The following is a 20867-nucleotide window of genomic DNA, read 5'->3' as shown; positions in this document are numbered from 1 at the left end:
CCTCAAATTTCTCACATGCATAATGGAAAATCTATGTCATAATAATAATGCTGTCTATCTCATGGGATTTATTTTTCAAGGAAAAAATGAAATCTGCAAGTGAAAACACTTGGTAAACTGTCAAGTTGTATATACAAAAGCTAGTTGTGACTGGTGTTCTTTTTTTTTAACTCATAGTCTTAGAGGAGTTTGCTGAGGAGATCAGCATCAAAATGACCTACTTTTCACTGTGATTTCCCTGAGGGCAGTGAACCTCTTCTTCCGTGAATCCACCCAAAGTGAAATCCCTGTCATGTGCAATTGCAAACTCCCTCATATTTATAAAGACACATTAACAAAGTCCTGCCTAAAGAAAGACCATTTGGGGCTCACAGATAGCCTTCGGAAGAACTGTGTGAGAACACTGTGTGAGTGTTCTCCAGTTCCTGGGGTTTGTTCTAAGAATGTTTTACTCAAGTTTAAATCAACAGCCTCTGGAAAAGTTGCACTCTGACACAAGTGCTTGTCATTTACCAAAGAGTTATCAAAAGAAAATATCTACCTTTGGACTTAATGAAAAGAAAAGCTATTGTTAATTGTCAGGGGGAAGAACCAAACATCATAACCAAGATCACTAAACAAATAGGCTTATAGCCAAATTGTTTTAAATAAAAAAGAGGCTCATTTCCCTATGTGTGAAATATTTTTACATTTTAACAAATACTTATTGTATTTTGTGGAGGAACCGAGGAGTGAAACAAGCCTGCTAACTTATTCAAAGCCCTTTGAATCTAGGAAAGACATCTACAGGGCTAGAATCTTATGGAAAAAGCTAGTTATTAGCTGGATGTAGAGAATCCAATTCATATACACTTCTCACTTCCAAGAATCAGAAGAAGAATTTTCTCCATCAAGGACTTCTTTAACATTTTTTCCCAAGGGAGCCCTTGCTTTAGAAATTTTATCTACAAAAACTGCATTTAAAGATAACAATGAGTCTACCCAATTAATTTTATTGTTACTTTACAGAGGCTTGCTTAATGTTATTTCAGTTATTTAATAATATTCGCAATGTGGAGGTCTTGGGATGCTTTCTTTCAACATCAAGGGTTTACTTTGTTTTGAGGTTGAAAGTGCAGGCTTTGCTGTGACCAGGGCAAGCTTCATGCTAGCTTGCCCTTACATCCATGTGCCGCTGGATCATTGCAAAAGGTCATTGTGTAGTTTGGGTACTGATCAAAGGTACTCAGCCAGGTGGTGAAGGGAGCTGAAATTCAGCCCTTGCCTCACTTTTCAAGCTTTCTACTCAAGGGCTATGTCTGCTAAGAGACAGCAAGTTTTTCTGATTTTCACAAAGGTACAGGACAAGCTATGGGTGGGGAGCAAGGGAGAGAAGGAAGATGATAAGGCACCCAGTTTTATAGAATGACAGTTCTGAAGATGCAAAAGTGTGCAATGAACACCTCTTCTTCATTGCTGTGGCCCCAACAGGAGGCTCGGGTGTGCTAGACATTCAATGCATATTTTGTGAAATAAATGAATGAACAAGTGACTGTCTTAGACAGTTCTCGACATCTAAATGTCCTTTAATTTGGTGTGTCCATCGGGATTGGGTGAATGCAGCTTGACAAATTCAGCAAGTTCTATATTTTAGAAGTGGAAACCAGTAAGCTCTAACCTATCAAGAACCAGTTTCCTACCTAAGGTCATGCATCTAGAGGCAGACTTTAGGATTTCATGGCCACTTTATGTCTTCCCCTACCACTAAACCCCTGGGCCAGAGCAAAACTCTACCAACTCACCTATCAAATATATGGCCATCTACTCTCAGGAACGGGCTTCCCAGGTGGCTCAGTGGTAAAGAAACCACCAGATTCAATCCTTGGGTCAGGAAGATCATCTGGAGGAAGAAAAGGGAACCCACTCCAGTATTCTTGCCTGGAGAATTCCATGGACAGAGGAACCTGGTGGGCTACAGTCCAAGGGGTCACAAAGAGTCAGACACAAGTGAGTGACTGAGTACTCACACACCCTCGGGAAAGTGGCCAGGACAAGGCAGAGGCTTGTGGGCAGTTGGGGTAGAGGAAAACATTCTTGACAGGTACTAAGCTTCATATCAAAGCCTTGGCATGCCTTGCTTCACTTAATTTTCATAGCTAGGTCACAGCACTAGTAAATGAATTGTAGAGTCAGGCTCTGTAGACAGCCGGGCCAAACATCATGTTCCACTGAATTTTGAGTTGGTAAGAGCATCCTGGTCTATGCAATGTCACAACCAATATCCTTTTGAGCTGTGTGTGATTTACTCAAATTCTGTTTCTACCCATTGCTATGGTTCAACGAAAGGAAAGGAAACAAGCTTTTTAGAAAGCCTGTTCTTTTTTTTTTCTTCTTTTTTTTTAAACTGGACTTTCCCTAGGTGAGTATCTCTGTTGAATACATACACAAAACATAAGAAAGATAGGGAAAAGTGTACAAATCACTAGAAGTCAGGGAATTTTCATAAAGTGAACAGACTCTTGTAATTAGTATCTAGACTAAGAAGTACATCATTGTCAGCCCCATGGAAGTCCCCCTCCAGTTCTTGCCTGGTTGCTAACCCTCCAAGGGAACCACTATCTTGACTTCTAACATCATAGATTCATTTTTGCTTCTTTGGAATTTTATATAAATTGCATCACATTTTATGTGCTTTTTAACCTCTGGTTTCTTTTACTCAGCGTTTACATTCATCAGATTCCTCTCTGTCTTTGCCTATGGCAATTGTTCTGATTGATCTAACCACCACACAATTTTGAAAATAGTACCACCTTCTCTAATGAAGAGTTCTGACTATGTGAGGCAGAGAAACAAAACTGTGAAAGTCACTCAGTCATGTCCAACTCTTTGCGACCCCGTGGACTATACAGTCCATGGAATTTTCTAGGCCAGAATACTGGAGTGAGTAGCCTATCCCTTCTCCAGGAGTTCTTCCCAACCCAGGGATCAAACCCAGGTCTCCCACATTGCAGGTGGATTCTTTACCAGCTGAACCACAAGGGAAGCCCAAGAATACTGGAGTGGGTAGCCTATCCCTTTCCCAGGGAATCTTAATGAACCCAGGAATTGAACTGGGGTCTCCTGCATTGCAGGTGGATTCTTAACCAACTGAGCTGTCAGGGAAGAGAAACAAAAGGTTATTTATATTTCTTTTCTATACCCTGTGTTGGGGTAGAAAGTCTGGGAATCTTGACAGATTGGTTTCTGATATCTACAAAACTGTGTTAAAATTGCATTTAGAATGATCCCTTATATCAGAAATCTGAATTACTCAAACTCATAGAAGCTGAGAGTAGTAGTTACCAGGAGCTGGGTGAAGGGGGACTGGAGAGGTGTTGATCCAAAGGTACATAGTTTCAGATCCTCAAAGTGAATAAAATCCTAGAGACCTACTATATAGCATGATACCTATGGCTAACCATGCTGTATAATATTTGTAAAGATTAGTTAAGATAGACCTTCTTTATTTATCACACACGTGTAAACACACACACATACACAAAGAAGGAGGGAGGAAACTTTTAGAGGTGATGGTTAAGTTTATGAGATTATTTAAGGTGATAGTTTCACAGGTATTTACTTATCTTCAAACTCATCAAGATGTATACATGAAACATGCCCAGCTTTTTTGTATGCCAATCATATCTCAATAAAAAACAAACTGCATTTACATATAGTTTATAGAAAATTTATATTGGGGGTGTATTGTGATGCTTTCATCTGCTAATTATATAAACTTGGGACCTCTCTGAGCCCCGGTTTTCTCATCTGTATTGAGAAACCCTCGTTCTGAGGCCTTCTAAGCCAAATGATATAATTATGTAAAGGTCCCCCATCTTGATTTTTTCCCAGAGATCAGTAATAAGATCCTGCTTTCCTGCACAGAGTGTGGGGCCAACTTTTAGGGCACCTGAGGTCTGTTACCAGCTGGACCATTAACTTCATCACGGCTCAAAATCTGGTTCCCTGCTTTCCAGCCCTGAGCAGCTTGCTATTTGTGGCCAGGCTGAGGTTTCTCATTGCCCTTTCCTTCTGCCCTTCTCTGCATCTCTCTCATCCAATACCTCTGTTCCAGCACACATAGACATACGCACACATGTGTTACTGAATTTGCATGAAAAAAACTAGGAATACTGAAATATGAGCTAAATATTAGCTGAGCTGGAAAATTATTAAAGTAGAAGAGGGGAGATCATTGACTAAAAAAGAAGACTGTTACACAACAGTTTGTACAATGTTGCCTATTTTCCTTTCTTTTTTTTTGGCCAGGATGCATGGCTTGTAGGATCTTAGTTTCCCAACCAGGGATCAAACCCCGGGCCCTTGGCATTGAAAGCATGGAGGCCTAACAACTGGACCACTGGGAAATTCCAAGTGTTGTCTAGTTTTGACTATATGCATGCATACATGAAGGACACACACAGGAGGATAACAATAGTGACCTCTGCTTGGTCAAATGTGACATTTTATCATTTCAAATATTTTGCTTCTCTGTAATTTTCTAGTTGTCTCCAATGCACCTATATCCTCTCTATAATAATAAATGTGATATTTATAAAATGTGCATTAAACTTAAAGGTAAAGTCTGGTTTTGTGTGGATTCTCCTATTTTAGATTCCCTGTGAGAACAGTATAAGTATTCTTATGTTCACTTTCCAGATAGAGAAATGTAGTCTCAGCAAACTTAGGTAACTTGCCTGAGGTTACCAACAGAAACAAGAGGCGGGACCAGAACCAAGCCAGTCTTCTGAGTAAATATTGAACGGTAAATATTTTGCTAATAGCTGTGTTAGGTGGCTCAGAAAAGGGAAGAGGAGACTTGAGAAATGACAACATTCAGGAAAGCAATTACACAATTTGAAATAGAAAAGACCCAAGGGTAAGATGCCACTTTAAACACAGCAATTTCAGGAATGCATGGATTTCCAGCCCTGTAGTGAATCCTCTGTTTTATTGACCAAGATATGGTCTTACCCCGGAAATCTTGCTCGGTTAATTTAGCCTGTGATTTAGGTTGTGCCTTAAGGTGCATTAGAGATAAGTCATACCTCTTCATTGTTTATCTCACAGAGATGTTGCAAGGATTAATGGGTAGTGTCCTGGCGCTCCTTTGAGGAAAGAGCTTTATGAATGCCATGTATAATTATCAGATTAATATTAATTATAATTATTCATTCATCCTTTCTTCCTGTTTCTCAGCATCAAATGCAATACTTATCAGACCCACAGAAGGAAGTAAATCTTTTGTCATTCTTGTTGAAGTGAAAGAGGAAAAGAAGGGAAACATAGAAAGGAGGTTCTCCCAGCTCCTTCTTCCCTCTGAAAACTCTTGACAAGTAGGGTCACCCCATGACCATACATAGTCCCATTATCTGCTCTTATCCTCTTGAGACTTGTTTCTGAGGTGCTAAGCATCCTTCCTTCCCAGAGTCATTTTTGTAAGAAAAGGAACATAACCAGCTTTGTGGGCACGTGACTTGCACAGCTGCACAGGGCTCTTCATTCACAAAGACCTTATAGTCTATCTTGAAACTTGCGATGATTTTATCTTTGATCTGTTTTTAAAGTAAAGTCTGATGGGAAAATGGAGCATAGATCCTGGTGACTTGGAGCATCAGCTCATGCTGTGCCCCATCTCCTGCCACCTGCCTGTCTCCCCTGGAGGTATTCTCAGCACCCATTTCCCTGATCCTTGTCGCCCTGGGGCTCCTCCAGCACCCTTGCCCCTCCCCCATCCCAGGACCACTGCTGTTGTCCACTCCCAGTGAGGGCCTGGGTTCAAGTGCAGAGAGGGTTTGAGTTGGACATGGATGCCTTGCAAAGTCTTAGGTGGGGCATGGGAGCAGCTGTCCCTGCCCTGGGCTAGCATGGTGGTACCACAGTAGACAGGGGCCATGTCTTGATCCTTTTGTCCACCCCAACCAAGGTATCTAATGCATCCTTGTGCAGAGGTTGTAGCCTGTTTTCTGGGGCTTGGGGCATTGGCACCATGGCAAGGGGGAATGTCTGACTTCCCCAGAGCCTGCCCAGGCCTGGGGCATGAAACACAGTTTGGAAGTTGGCAGGTAGGTGCCCTCCAGCAACTGGTAAGTTGTACATGTGCCCTAAGTCAGAGGCTGCAGGGTCTCTGGGGTCCTGCAGGGGTCTGCACTCTCCTCCTGGTATCCCTCTGCCTGAAGTAACATGATTTTAAAGAGTAAATGAAACACACTACGCCATTCATTAATTGTGACAATTGTGCCATTTTAAGATATTAACTATAAGGAACCCTGGATATGGGGTAGATGCAAACTCTCTATTATCTCTGTAATATTTCTGTAAATCTAGAACTATTTTATAATAAGCAGATTACTTAGAAAAAATAACAATACCTCCACAAAAGGTTGAGAGAGAGCAACTTCAGAAGAAAGAAAGAAACTTCACATTTTAAGATCTTTCACAGCACTTTTTCCTGCTTTTTGAACAAGGGATCGTGCATTGCATTTTTCACTGGTCCCAGCCAATTATGGAACTGATTCCAACTATAAAACCTCTTATTGAATATGCAATTCTTCTATCTCTCTTCTCTTTCCTCCCCACTCTCACAAACCAGGTTTGGGGTGTTTCTTTTATTGTCGCTAATAATTATACCTCTGTGTACTGATTACCTACTAAGAACTGGTTATCCTATGAGATGGGGCTTCCCGGGTGGCTCAGATGGTAAAGAATCTGCCTGCAATGCAAGAAACCGGGGTTCAATCCCTGATTCAGGAAGATCCCCTGAAGAAGGGAATGTCTACCCACGCCAGTATTCTTGCCTGGAGAATCCCATGGACAGAGGAACCTGGAGGGCTACAGTCCATAGGACCACAGAGAATTGGACATGACTGAGTAACTAACATATACACACACACATCATGGAGATATTTTATATACTTTATCTCATTTAGCCCCTTTATAACTTTATGAAATAGATATTCTCCTTATTTGAAGATGTGGGAAATAGAGTTCCAGGATCATGCAGTAAGTGGTAGGAGAGAAAGTCAAAATGCCTGAGGTTCACTCCAAAGCTGGTGCTCTTTCCTCGGTGCTCCAGATGTATCCTCAGCCTCTAGATACCCAAGTATTTGCATGCTTCTTGGGCAGGCACTTTTGTTTCCATTCCTCTGAGTATCTACTGGGAGTCTACTAGGTACCAAGCATGAGATTTGGTGCTGGAGCCACAGAGTTGTAGTGTGGAGGCCAGCCTGAGCTGCACTGATCCTTTCCTTTGGCCGTACCAATAAGTAGCTGGGTTGTGATGCACCCATCCTGAAGCCACTCTGACATCTGTGTCTCCTGCCTTAGTTTCTGTGATAAGAAGGCTCTCAAAGGGGGCATAAGGAAAGCCTTGACAATGGATGAAGAATCTGGGAAGGAGCAAATTTTCATTTACTTCAAAATTTAACTTTTTACCCAGAAAATATTGTGAATGACCAGAATAAGAGAAAGCAGTGGAGTAAGATCCTGCCATATTCGTTAGCCAGTCACTGGCACCTCACTAATTTTTTTAAATATTTATTTTTATTTATTTGGCTGTGCTGGGTCTTAGTTGCGGCTCCCAGGATTTTTAGTTGCAGCATGTGAAATCTAGTTCCCTGACCAGGGATTGAACCGGGGCCCCCTGTATTGGGAGCATGGCGTCTTAGCCACTGGACTACCAGGGATGTCCCTGGCATCTCACTCTTGTCCCAACTCTAGGAACATGTGTGTGCTCTTTCTGTATAATAGACAAGGAATGAGTTGTGGTGATGGCACTTAATTGATAGATCACTGAAGAGTTTTCTTCTTCCTTCAGGGCTTCACTGCTATCCTTACTGTTTTTCTTTGTGAGTGGAGATCTGATCCTTTTTTCCTCTTCTTGAAAGAGAAATATAACATATCATCCCACAGTCGTTTTGTACATCAGTCTATTCAAAATGCTCCACACAAGCTGCTCACTCCCCACCATCCTGGTGAATGTCTAATCTTAATTACTGAGAACCACGGGTTGTGATGTGGAAGATACCAGGGTGGTGAAGCCTGAGGAATTAGGAAGTGGTTGGACTTTTTTATGAGAGGTCTGGAGGGAGAATGGGAGAGTTCTGTCACTTCAGGAAAAGCTTCCTTAGATGAAGTGCTCTTCTGGAAGGAAATAGAGAAGAGGGGGTGTTTCAGATACACTACAGAGAGTCAATGAGGAGATGCTTTGTGTTGAAGCAGCATGGCAAAATTGAGGAAGAAAGGAGGGAAGGCATGTGTGAGTCTGGCTTGAAATGAGTTTTACTAAAAACACCTCAATTCTGGTCTGCACATTTTTGAGGAGTGTGGAAAAAAAAGGAGGAAGTCACCTCCAGTGGTTTTGTGGCTTTTTAAGTGTGACATACAGGATATTGAATTTTAACCCCTGGTTTCCCTGAAGGGTAAGCATACGTGGGGGATAAACAAAACACCTCTTCTTTGAAATGTGCGTCTGTGCTAAGTGGTTCCAGCCACTTGGAATCTCTCTTGTGTTTATTCCCCTTTCTGCTTCAAGTGTGAGGCACACACATAAAATTACTCAAATAATAATAATAAACTATGTGGTCTCCCTAGGAGTTCTGTATGAACATATAAAAACTGTATTCTAAATATGACAGGAACATGTGAATCTTTTCTTTATAATAGAATTTCATGTGAAATGTTTAATTTTATTGCTGTCTATTGTGTGCTTCCATTCCAGAGAGCTCTGTAGACTTAAAGGATGTTGTTCCCCTCAATATCAGTCACATATGCAGGAGAGCCCAAATAGTTTTTATAGCTCTCTGTAGCATCATTAGTTCATCTAGCATTTATAATATTCATTTCAGTGTTTACTAAGATAGGGTTCTTAACTCAGTAGCCTTAAGTGTTAGCTTAGACTCACAAACTTTTGGGTATGGAATGACGTACTGCAAACACTTAAAAATTTGAGTTTCATTACCCAGCAAAAATATGAACTTAAAAGCAATGCTCTATTTTTTTTTTTTAACAGACCACTGAGAAATATTTACAGAAAGCCTAGATTCCTATGGTAACAAATCTGAGCCCCCAGCCTTCATCAAAAAATCTGCTGCAGTCACGTCTGGCTCCACCTAAAAGTCCGGTTCAGAATTTCCCTGTGATCCTGGGAGTTTTGAAGAAGAGAAGTTTTAGCTTTGTTTAGTATAACAAGAACTGCCTAGACTCCAGGGCCAATAAATGTGTTCACGTAAAACTTGAGACAGTGTCTCTGAGACTGAAGCCTTATCGGGGAGACCTCATTTTGCCTGGACTTAAAGGGAGACTCAGAACAGAGGACTAGCCTTCTCCCCTCACTTGTGTGGGTCAGTGTCTGCTGAATTGAAGGTTACTCCAACATTTGCACATTCTCCCGGAATGAATGAATGCACAGGCCTTTCAACGTAACTGTCAGTTTCCCCCTCCACTTTTGGGTTGTACGTTTCATTTAGAAGAAAAGCCAAATGAGAAAACGCTTTCCTCATTTCTCCTCTAGATTGCAAACACTCAGAAATGACATCACGCACCCTAAAGAATCCCGAGATGACTAAGGCACAGAAAGCCTGAGAAAACTGACTGCCTCTGCCTTTGGTTTTAGGACTCATGTATGCAGATGAGCTTTTAAGAGCCGGTTCCCCGCCTTCTTCCTCAGAGGAAGTTTCTTGGTAGATCGCAGACACCTCATCTAGCCCGGGGGCGGGGGGGTGAAAACTTGGCCCCAGCCATCCCGGGCAGAGCACCACGGTGATTTGTTCTCCTGGTGGAGAGAGCTGAAAGGAAGGAGTCGGCGCGCAAATAATGAAGGAGCACGGGGCCACCTTCAGTAGCGCCGGGATCAGCGGCGGCAGCGGTGACTCGGCTATGGACAGTCTGCAGCCGCTCCAGCCTAACTACATGTCTGTGTGTTTGTTTGCAGAAGAATCTTATCAAAAATTAGCAATGGAAACGCTAGAGGAACTGGACTGGTGCTTAGACCAGCTAGAGACCATACAGACCTACCGCTCTGTCAGTGAGATGGCATCTAACAAGGTAAGAGATGACCGTTTTATTCATCAAAGTGTGACCGCGCTGCGAGCTGTGGGCTCCCCTGGCCTCTGCCAGCTGCAGAGATGCATGGGGACTCGACTGTCAGCTTTGTTGATCTGCCTCCGATTATTCTGTTTTAAAATGCCACACTTTGCTTGTGTCTTGATGCTTCAGCCCAAGCTATTATCCTTAGTACAATCCCCAGAAACCAAACCTTTTTCTTATTGATGTCTTTTGGAATGTGTTTAAGGTGAGAAGTGTTTATGAAGTATACAAATCACTATACAAGTGAAAAAAATTTTTTGTTTTATATCTGAATGAATCCATAGGTGAAATTGTTGTGTTGCAATCAAGTGTTATATATGTTTTTTGAACAAGAAAATACTGCGACCTCTGTATAGCAATGGCGAGAATGATTTGCCCTGAAGTTTCCTAAATTCTGAAATTCTCAGAAGGACATTCTAGGATTCTCAAACCTTTCTTTTCTGATGCTGGTATGACCTAAGATTAAAAAAAGAAGCAATATATTTTGTCTCCAAAAAAGAAAATTACTTTTTTAAAGTTTGCTGCTTTGCATAATGGAATCGTTTGAAATGAAGTCCCACTCATATTGCAAAGAAATGGTTTTATGTACAATGCCCAGACAAAACTTAGCTTTGGGGAGCTTTAATTGTCTACCATTATATCATTTGTTTAAGTAATGCCTGGATTTAGAGTGCTAATTTATGAAGTGAGAGTTGTTGCTTTTTGTTTGTATTTTTCTCTCATAGAATGTTAATTATATACATATACATATGAACGTATGTGTATGTATCTATTATTTTAATTGAAATCTTAACTCTGCACCCTCATAAATACACATTTCAAAATCCCCAATCATCCTAGCCTGAGGTATTATCTTTTGTCTTAAGAGTTCTGGGGATGGGAAGAGACTTTGCTTCACACCTGCCAAACACACTTTCCAGCCCTGAATGTGTGTCCCTCCTCCCTTTTTCCTGGGGTTAAAAGGATTGCCTTCCTATCAAGGTTTGCTGGCTCCTGCTCAAAGGATCTGAGCAGAGGAAGCATCACATCCCAAAGTTTAGTGGGGGTGCACAGAGAGTGGACTTTTCTTACTCTTGTTTATTGGTTAATGAAAGGGAAAAAAAAAAAAAGTCTCTCTCAAAGTCTAGTTCAGATTCAAGCTGGAAAAAAAGGTTGAGGTTTAACTATTTATTGACTTTTCTCTGGATTTCTCAATTGAAGCTAAATTCTGGGTTTTTCCAGGCTGTTGTAAATCTCTACCAACTGCTTCCCCATGAGAAGGGCTTAACTGTGTCACTTCTCCAAACCACACTGGAGTCCATGTACACAGAATGATTCTCACACAGGCTCTAGCCCCCTTTGAAGAATTCACAGAGTCTCTGTTCTTTGCATTTTGTGACCATTGATACGTATGCAAGATGTAGATTCAGTGTTTAGGGGTAGTTTTTTGTTGTTTAGCAAGTTTCACCATAAAGGATACCTTGAACTTTCTTCTGGAGTCACTAAGATAAAGTAGGCACCTAGCTTTAGAGGCAGAAAAAGATTACTCATTGAAAAACTGCAAATTGCTATTAGTTTTCATTTTGAATGTAGATGCCTTATGTATTTTAACCAGTTTAGTGTATGGAGTGCTGAAATTAGACATTGTGTGTCTTGCAAATTTATTATAAATAATTTCATACTCAATGTATAGTTCATGAGTCACTGACACCAGGGACCATGTAGGTCCTAGTGAGAATTCTAAATGCTTCGGGCTTCCGCTTCTCTTTATGGTGTCATGTGCAGGAAGCAATGAAAGTTGAATAGAGCTAACCCTAAAGAAAGGGCTAAACCTTAATGTTGACACAGTTAGCTTAAGTAGAAGGCATGCAGCTTTACCTGTTTCTAGAGCTACATTGGAGAGGTTATAGGGCAAAGCAATTACCCTGTGATGAATAATGCCCAGCTGACTGCAGAAGTCAATTTCAGTTTTTACAAAGATCTCTCTCTTTTCACTTAGCCACTTAGCCCCAACCCCAAAGTCTTGATTATTCAGATAATCATCTCAGGTGAAGCTTAAGTCATAGCACATATAATGTAATATAATGAGAATATTTTTATGGCCACCAAAAAGAACTTGATTTATACCAGTTTAGGGGGAACTGAATTATCTCTGGTAAAATTAAAATTCCATATTCAATTTTAAATATTGTCAAAATTATTTGAGTATTTCATCTGAACTGCTGTTTAAAATTATCATTGTGATGTAGTCTTGTTTGGTCATCTTTGGCTTACTCAGTGAATAAAGATGCTGTGGCAAATCTCTGAGTTACAGACTTGGAAGTAAGTGTGTAGATGTTCTATACTGGAAGTATGTGAAAAGCATGGGCTTTGGAGTCAAAAGATTATGGTTGAAATCCTGTTTCTGTCGTTTATTAGCTACTTGGCCTTGGCCAACTTACTTAACTGCTCTAAGACTTAGTTTTCTTCTCTATAAAACAGGGATAAAAGTGGTACCTATGTTGCTGAGTGAAGACTGAGATTATGCATCTGAAGCACTTAGCAAGGCCCCTGATATGTAGGAAAAGTTCAAGAAGTGATCATTTATTAATAGCATCCCCTGTTGCTAAGTGTGCTAAGTGGCTTCAGTTATATCCGACTCTGTGTGACAGGCTCCTCTGTCCATGGGATTCTCCAGGCAAGAATACTGGAGTGGGTTGCCATGCCCTTCTCCAGGGGATCTTCCCAACCCAAGGATTGAACCCGCATCTCTTTTGTCTCCTGCATTGGCAGGCAGGCTCTCTACCACGAGAGCCACCTAGGAAGCATCCACTACATCTTTGCAAAAAAAAAAAAAAATGTGTCTCTAGTTGTGATCAGCAAAGTGACTGCTGAGTTTTGTTTGCAGCCTCTGAACTTACATAAAAGTGGTGATGGGAGAGCCAGTGTTTTGCTTTAGTGTTTGGAGATAGATGTGTGCCAGTCTACATGCAAATCATAGAATATTGACTGCATCTAGTAGAGGAAAAGCAAGTAGTATATGTTCAGTTCATCTGGTTTGGGATGTATTTGTTTATTGTTTTTTCTTAACCTTTTTGAAGAAAGCTGTGACTCAAATATTACAACTGTCCCAAGTGAACTTCAGAGCATAGAGAGTTAGATAACAAACTGTTTCTATGACTTCTCCTTAGCTCAAATTTCCCTCATCCTTTAGGCCAAATGGAATTCCAGAATTACAGAGAAAGATGCAGTCAGGTGGCTCAGTATTGTAGATTATTTTCCCCCCAAGAATTACAAGATGGAATAGATTAAGCAGGAGGTTTACGAGGCAAAGACATTGTCTTTCAAGATGAGAAGAATGTCTAGTGAACTTCTGCCAGCAGCCCAAGTTCAGCTACATGTGTGAGAGCTGTTTTCTGCAACCACAGCTTGCCTGCATACATTTATTCATTAATTTTTGTTTTAAATTTTATCGCCTCTTGAATTAGAATTGTCTTGCACTTCAGTGAAATGCCTCAGTGGCAAAACAGTCAGATGTTTTGAAAACAGGATGCTTGGGCTCCACATTAGAAAAAGAGGAACGGAAAGAGAAACAGTATAGAAAGGAAGAAAGCAAATAACCTCAGCAGGATCTCCAGCCCAACAACGGCATAAACACTGACCTATCTTCCTGACCTTCACTGTGGCTCAGTTCCTGACCTCGTGTCACCAAAGCCAACCGACGTCATTGGAGGAGGAGAGGAGGACTGGCGCAGCTGCTATGAGGGTGACTAGAATTTCCTGTCTCCTTCCTGACTGACATACGCAGGCAGAAAAGTACAGAGTTACAACAACAGTGGCTGAGGAAGGACCGACACAGAACAGTCCCAGTGAGGCGGCATTGTGACCGGCAGAGAAGGGGGAGATTTGACTGAGAAGCAGTTTCTTCTCTAAAATTTTCAGGTGAAAAACATCAAAGGGGTCATTTGTACCCAACATGTTGAATGTTTTTCAAAAGATGAACAGACTGTGATATGCACTAAGGAGCTATGTTCAAGCAGTTGGTCGCTGATCTAACTTACCCCCAAAGTCCCCCATTACCTTTCTCTTTCTCAACTAGCTTTGCTCTGGGGCTATTTTATGTGTAGTACAAGATTTGAGCCTTATCTATGAAAATGGAGGTTCTGCTGTTATAAAGAGACCTGAATAGTATCAGTACTTCTTTACAATGGAGCATCGGAACCCAGCCTTTCAGTAAATATTTGCTAAGGAAGTCTGTAAGATGGCAAAGGGAGATGGAGGGGCCTTTTTCTCTAAGGGCACCAGAAGGTCTTCTACAGACTCACAGGGGGAATGAGTCCTCTCGGCTATGCAGGTTTATTTTTCTGCTTCTTCAGGTGTGGCCGTACTGTAGCACCAAATGTGAAGCCAACTAATTGCCTGTGTCCTTGGGTGGGAGGGAATAAAGTCGTAGAATTCTACCAGCCTGGAGCCTCCTGGGACCCAAGATGCATGTCACTGAAATATGACCATGATAGGTTGACCTCCTTACAATTGGTGAGTCATTCTCTGTCCACTTGTATATTCAATAAAGATGGGAAATCTTGCATTTAGCAGAACTGAAAAAGAATAGACCTTATTGGTCAACAAATTCATCTCACACCTCTGTTAGGAAGATGATAGGCCAACAACCATTTATTGAAAGGGGTTAATTCCACTTTGCCCCAAATCAAATGGCATGATTAGAAGAGTGCCCCTCTTGGGGCAGGAGGAGTCTGCTTCTTGGACACTGTGCTCATAGAGAGCCTAGCCTAGTCTTCGTCCAGCTATGCTCTGCTCCAGGGGGTGAAGAGGCTGCTGGGGTCGAGGGAGCACCTGTGCTCCCCCTTCCAGTCTATACTGCATCCACTAGACTCCCACATTTCTGCTCAAATGGCTTCGAACTCACTTCCAGGGTCTATCAGGCCTCTTTCCTGGATGTGCTGCAGGAAAGCATAACTTCAGGTCCAGAGAGTGGCCATGAGGCAGCAGTTTGGCTTGAGAGAGTTGTGTGGGAGAAGTTTAGACATGCTGGCTGTCCAAGCAGGGAGTGTACATATGGGGGAGGCGGGGTGGGGGCACATACAAGATCCCTGACAGTACTGGGACATGGAGAGAGAATGGGGTATGGCATAGGCCACAAGCTGGATCCCCCTGCACTACCATATCCAAGGCATTCACGGTTTCTAAATTCAACCTGATCTTCCATAGGAAGGGATGTCTCTTAAGGTAGGAGTATTGGAGGTAGCTTAGTTTATATTCTTACATATTTAGACTTATGATATGTGACGCCACAAATGTTAGAGATGATGTTGGATTAGAGGGCAGAACATAATAAAAATCAGTTCTTATGGCCAAGTGTGGGATTTATACAATCTTTTGATCCAACTTTTCTTTCTTGCTGCTCAGATGTATGTAAGTTCTGGGGGCAACAAAGTAGAAAGAGCCTGGGAATAAGCCATGAGTTTGAGTTCTAGCTCTGTCTTTATTGAGGTGTATTATCTTAAACAATTGAATCATTTTGAATCATTTGGATTGTAGCCCACCGTGCTCCTCTGTCCATGGAATTCTCCAGGCAAGGATACTGGAATGAGTAGCCATTCACTTCTACAGGGGATCTTTCCAACCCAGGAATCAAACCTAAGTCTGCTTTATTGCAGGTAGATTCTTTACCATCTGAACCCCCAGGGAAACCCACTGGGCTTGTAGACCGGCCATTAATAACCTCCAGCTCTTGGCTGGAAAGCAGTGTCTATTAACATAGAAAAGGGGGAAGAATAACATAGTTGTATAAAATGGTTGTAAGCACCCAGAAAACTGTAAATAATGATATTAAACTAATCTACTGCATCAGCTTGCTAAATTCAAGATCTCTAACCTGGCCTAAGAAAGACAGTAAAGTTTTATTTAAAGGACTTTAGCCTGCCCTCTAATTCCCTTTTTATCTACCCTCCCCCAAATAAAAAGAACATGGAGAAAGGCTATTATTGGTATCTTCAAATTTTTATTATGATTAAAATAGAGCTCCCCTGGTAGCTCAGCTGGTAAAGAATTCACCCACATGTGGGAGACCTGGGTTTGATTCCTGGGTTGGGAAGGTCCCCTGGAGAAGGGATAGGCTATCCATTCCAGTATTCTTGGGCTTCCCTGGTAGCTCAGCTGGTAAGGAATCCACCTGCAATGTGGGAGACCTGGATTCAATCCCTGGGTTAGGGAGATCCCCTGGAAAAGGGGATGGCTACCCACTCCAGTAACTGGGGCAATTTCATCCCATACAATGTCCTCTCAGTGCATGCAGTATGACCACAAAACAGAAGAGCATTGTTTCTGTAGCAATAATTAATACAGGAAAATTTCCTACAAGTAACATGGAGACTGTCTTCTTTGGGTTTTCATACAAAGATGAAATAGAAATTTAACTTGCTTTTTCTTTATCCAACATTATTTCAGTCATTCTTTCTTTGACAAAATAGAGTTGTATTATTGAGTGTAATTTGGTATTCCACATTCTACTCTTATTAAAACTTAAAGATTTGGAAAGTTGTTTAGTGCCTTGTAATAAATTCAATGTGTAATCTATTTCACTTAATTTAAATAGTTCTGCATTGATATTTACAGAATCATTTCCTTCACTGAATGCTAATCCATTAAGTTTAATCTTTCTGCTTAACTCGCTTGAAAGTCCCCAAGTGAACACATCTCTAAAAAACAAGCAGGAATGTGATGCACCTATTTGCAAGGCAGCAATAGAGAACAGACTTATGAGCACAGCTGGGGAGGGAGACGGTGGGATGAACTGAGAAAGTGGCATTGCCATATACACACGACCGTGTGTGAAATAGATAGCTAGTGGGAATTTGCTGTATGACGCAGGGAGCTCAGCCCAGTGCTCTGTGACACCCAGAAAGGTGTGATAAAGTGGGAGTTGGGAGGGAGTCTCAAGAGGTAGGGGTTATATGTATGTGTATGGCTGATTCTTGTTAATGTCTAGCAGAAACCAACACAACATTGTAAAGCAGTTATCCTGCAATTAAAAATAAATTAATTTTAAAAAAAAGCAGAAATGAAGGAACATTACCTTTGAGTGGTGTACCTCTGGCTAGCAGATGAGATATTCTCAAAATAGAATAAATAAGCCATTTTAAGGGGAACCTTTCTCTCCATATTAAAAAATAATAATTATTATATTTAGAGTACAATTTAAGCCTAGAGCACTAGTTTTGAAAAATAGAAGCACACTATGTCCATGGAATAAATCTCTGTTTTACATCTTTTTATACTTTTTTTCTCATCTTTTTTTTTCTTTTAGAGTCTGTGCCAGTCTAGAAGGTTCCCCCAATCCATACTATTGTTATCTATGAAATAAAAGGCCAAGGGTGGAACTTGCTTTTGTGCTATTCTCCCAAAACATCTTCCAAGTAAAAGTATGCTCAGCAAGTTAAGATAGCTCAGCCCTGGAAGCTAGGACTTACCAAACCAGAAGATGCCAGGAAAAACTTGCGCCGTGGTCAGTGAATTTCACACTCCAGAAGGCTCTATGCCAGTTGCTGCTGTGCATCTCTGCACATCCCTCCACGTTAGCATTTTTCAGGGACCTGCCAGCCCCTCTCTGTCTTGCCCACTTGTACGTGATGTTTCCCTCAACTGGTGCCAAGCTGTTTAGTCTCTTGGATATTTTACTGTAACTTCCTTTGTTTGATTTACTTTAAAGTAGCCAAGTATTTCCACAAAGAAAGGGCTGTTACGTTATTTAGAAATGAAGAAGACAGTAAAACTCCTGTTTCTTTTGTTTCTGTTGTGGGAAGTGACTGATATCTTTTTCTCTTTATAAAGTGCCTGATAATTTTTTCTCTCTGTGAAAGTAGAGTTTAAAAGCTATAAATCAGGCAGTTCTACTCATGAATCACATATTTCCTTCACCTAATTAGTTCCCATTTCAAATGCTTCAGAGACTGAAGTTTAGTGAACTTATTGAAAAGAAAATTCATCTCCATGACTCAATTTCATCTTTTTTTTTTTTTAACTATTCAAAATATGGTCATCTGAAAAATGGTCATTTGAAACTCTCTGTGGTCTAATTCCCTTCACTCTTTACTAACAGCAGAGTGCATAATGTTATAACCCTCAGCAAATCATAAAAATGAAATTTGAATACAGATGCTAGGAGGTAAAATGATGTTTCCAGTTTTAAGAATTTACCTTTAAGACAAGAGGTTTTGGCATTTTATACCTGAAAATTTTAAACAGTTGTTTGGGGCACAGTAAGAAGAGGTATGATAGTTAAATAAAGATGTCCGTCTAACCCTACCACATAGGCTGTGTGATAAAACTAATCAGATAGGGTGAAGTGGAGTATTAATTTGGCAACTATCTACTGTTTTTGGTCAGAATGGATGGTAAAAGTTAATAAACCTAACCCAAAAAGATTTGAATATATTCTTTTTTGTTATAGTCTATGTGGTTGCATTTGACAAAATTCTAGAACTTTGAGCCCAAAAGGGACCCATAAATATCTGTCTGAAGACTTCATTTTATAGATGAGGATTATTAAAAATTGAGGATTAAATATCCAATAGGCTCCAAAGATCTTTGTAAAATGTAAAACACAATCTAAATGAAGAGTAATTTTAGTATGGCATTACTTCTCCAGGGTCATCGGGTTAATTAGTGGAAGACTGAGGTACAAAATCCAACTTGCTCTTCATCTTCAGCAAAAAGCTGATTAAGCTTAATAAAGATATGGGACGTGCCTTCCTTCATTTTAATTTGCATTGATTTTTAACCTTCTCATTGTCCTTCTCATTACCTTTCCTGAATAAAAGCTGTCCATGTCTTAATCATTTCAAATAAAGAGAACTAATTTAGTATTCCTGAAACTTTTGTGATCAAAATCTAGCAGGAAATAGTTGGGGCAAGTTACTTTAAATGACCCTGACATTGGTTGTTTTGTTTTGCTTCTCTTTGTTTTTTGCTATTTCAGCTTCTGAATAAATATGAATAATAATATATCTGAATTAATATATCATCAGATGAAAAAATCTCATTAAGGCAACCAGGATTAATATTTTTATTTTCATGTAACTGAAATGGTACCCTACAGATAATTTATTTTCAACTTTTTCAGTTAACATAATCATGTATTTCTTCACTCTTTTCTTAGATTAGATTCCCATATATTAAATTAATGGATTAAAGGACAATATTTTTAAAACTTTAGATACTCATTTGCTTTTCCACTGATCCCAATGCCAAAGTTTAAGTAGTAAAAACCCTGTGATTTGCATAACTGCCCTCAACTTCTTCCTATTTCTTCCTTTCCTCTCTCTGAAATTGAGGGTGATAAACTGGAGAGTTTTACCAACTAGTGAAAAAATAGTCAATGTTTCGATTTTCTCTGCTGCTCAACAGAGCTATTAGTTTAGGAAGTAGAAATGAAGACAGTTATCTCAGATTAACTCTATCCCTGCACCCCAGAATGTTTCTGCCCAGTGGCCCAAATTATGCAAATATGCTTTCTGGATCCTTGAGTTGTGTTACCAACATCTTGGTGAGGCTGGGTTTAACAGTGTTGACAGCTACATATTTAAACAATATTGATGTAATTAATGCCTTGTCAACATTTTAAATCAAATAAACCTCATTTATAGTAGATAGAGATACATTTTGATGTGTCTAGGTAGCTCAAGATGAATTTTGGTGTTTGTAGATATCTGAGTTAAGCAAATATTGCAAATATCTTGCAGTAAAACATTGATGAATTTTAAGCTATTAAAATCCTTAAAATGAAAAGATACAGGAAAAAAATGAAGGGAAAATGACTTGGGAAGAACTGATCCTCTGGTTTGTAGTAGCCCCACCACCCTATTTGTGGTTTTGCTTTCCACTGTTTCAGTAACCTGTGGTCAACAGCAGTCCAGTAATATTAAATGAAAAATTCCAGAAGTAAACAATTTATAAGTTTTAAATTGTGCGCTGTTCTGATTAGTGTGGTAAAATCACGCACTGTCCCATTCCACTCACCCAGAGGCATGTGATTCCAACATATCCTGCCCGTAGTCACTTAGTAGCCAGGAGGGTCATCCGATCAACTTTTCTGGTATCCCAGTGCTTGTTTTCAAATGGCCTTTATTTTACGTTTCATGTAGTAATGGCCCCAAAAGCACAAGAGTAGTGCTGCTGGCAATTCAATATGCCTAAGACAAGTCATAAAATGTGCTTCCTTTAAGTGAAAAGGTAAAAATTCTTCACTTAATAAGGAAAAGAAAAAAAATTGTATCTGAGGTTGCTAATATCTATGGTAAGAACAAATCTTCTATTGGTGAAATTGTGAAAAAGAAAAGAAAAAATTGTGCCAGTTTTACTCCTCAAGGTGCAAAAGCTATGGCCTCAGTGTGTGATAAGTGCTTGAGATGGAGAAAGCACTAAATTTGTACAATATTTCGAGAGACTGTATTCACATAACTTTTATTACACTATGTTGTTATAACTGTACTATTTTAGTGTTATTTAATATTGTTAATCTCTTACTGTGCTTAATTATAAATTAAACTTTATCATTGGTAAAAGAAAAAGCATTGTATGTACAGAGTTAAGTACAGTCTTCGGTTTCATGCATCTACCAGAAGTCTTGGAACGTATCTTCCACTGATACAAGGGGACTACTGGATAGTATTTACTAGGGGAAATTATTCCATGCCTAAAATATACTTAATAGTCTATCCTTAGCTCTTTTGATATTTACTTATTGCTAACCAGGCAGTGGCAACCCACTCCAGTACTCTTGCCTG

At 40.1% G+C, this 20867-nt stretch overlaps 1 protein-coding gene across 1 annotated transcript in view; it reads left to right on the top strand.

Annotated features, from left to right (window-relative positions):
- Nucleotides 1-9306: 9306 nt before the first annotated feature.
- Nucleotides 9307-20867, top strand: part of PDE4B (phosphodiesterase 4B) — a 45578-nt gene continuing 34017 nt past the window's right edge. The window contains exon 1 of the mRNA XM_040232659.1: nt 9307-10062. Coding sequence (XP_040088593.1) covers nt 9832-10062 — 231 coding nt within the window. The 5' untranslated portion in view covers nt 9307-9831. The remainder of the gene's footprint in view (nt 10063-20867) is intronic.

Source organism: Oryx dammah, unplaced genomic scaffold (assembly GCF_014754425.2).
Source record: "Oryx dammah isolate SB20612 unplaced genomic scaffold, SCBI_Odam_1.1 HiC_scaffold_28, whole genome shotgun sequence".
Taxonomy (NCBI): domain Eukaryota; kingdom Metazoa; phylum Chordata; class Mammalia; order Artiodactyla; family Bovidae; genus Oryx; species Oryx dammah.
Note: the sequence above shows the minus strand (reverse complement) of the source record. Positions and strands in the feature narration are given on the sequence as shown.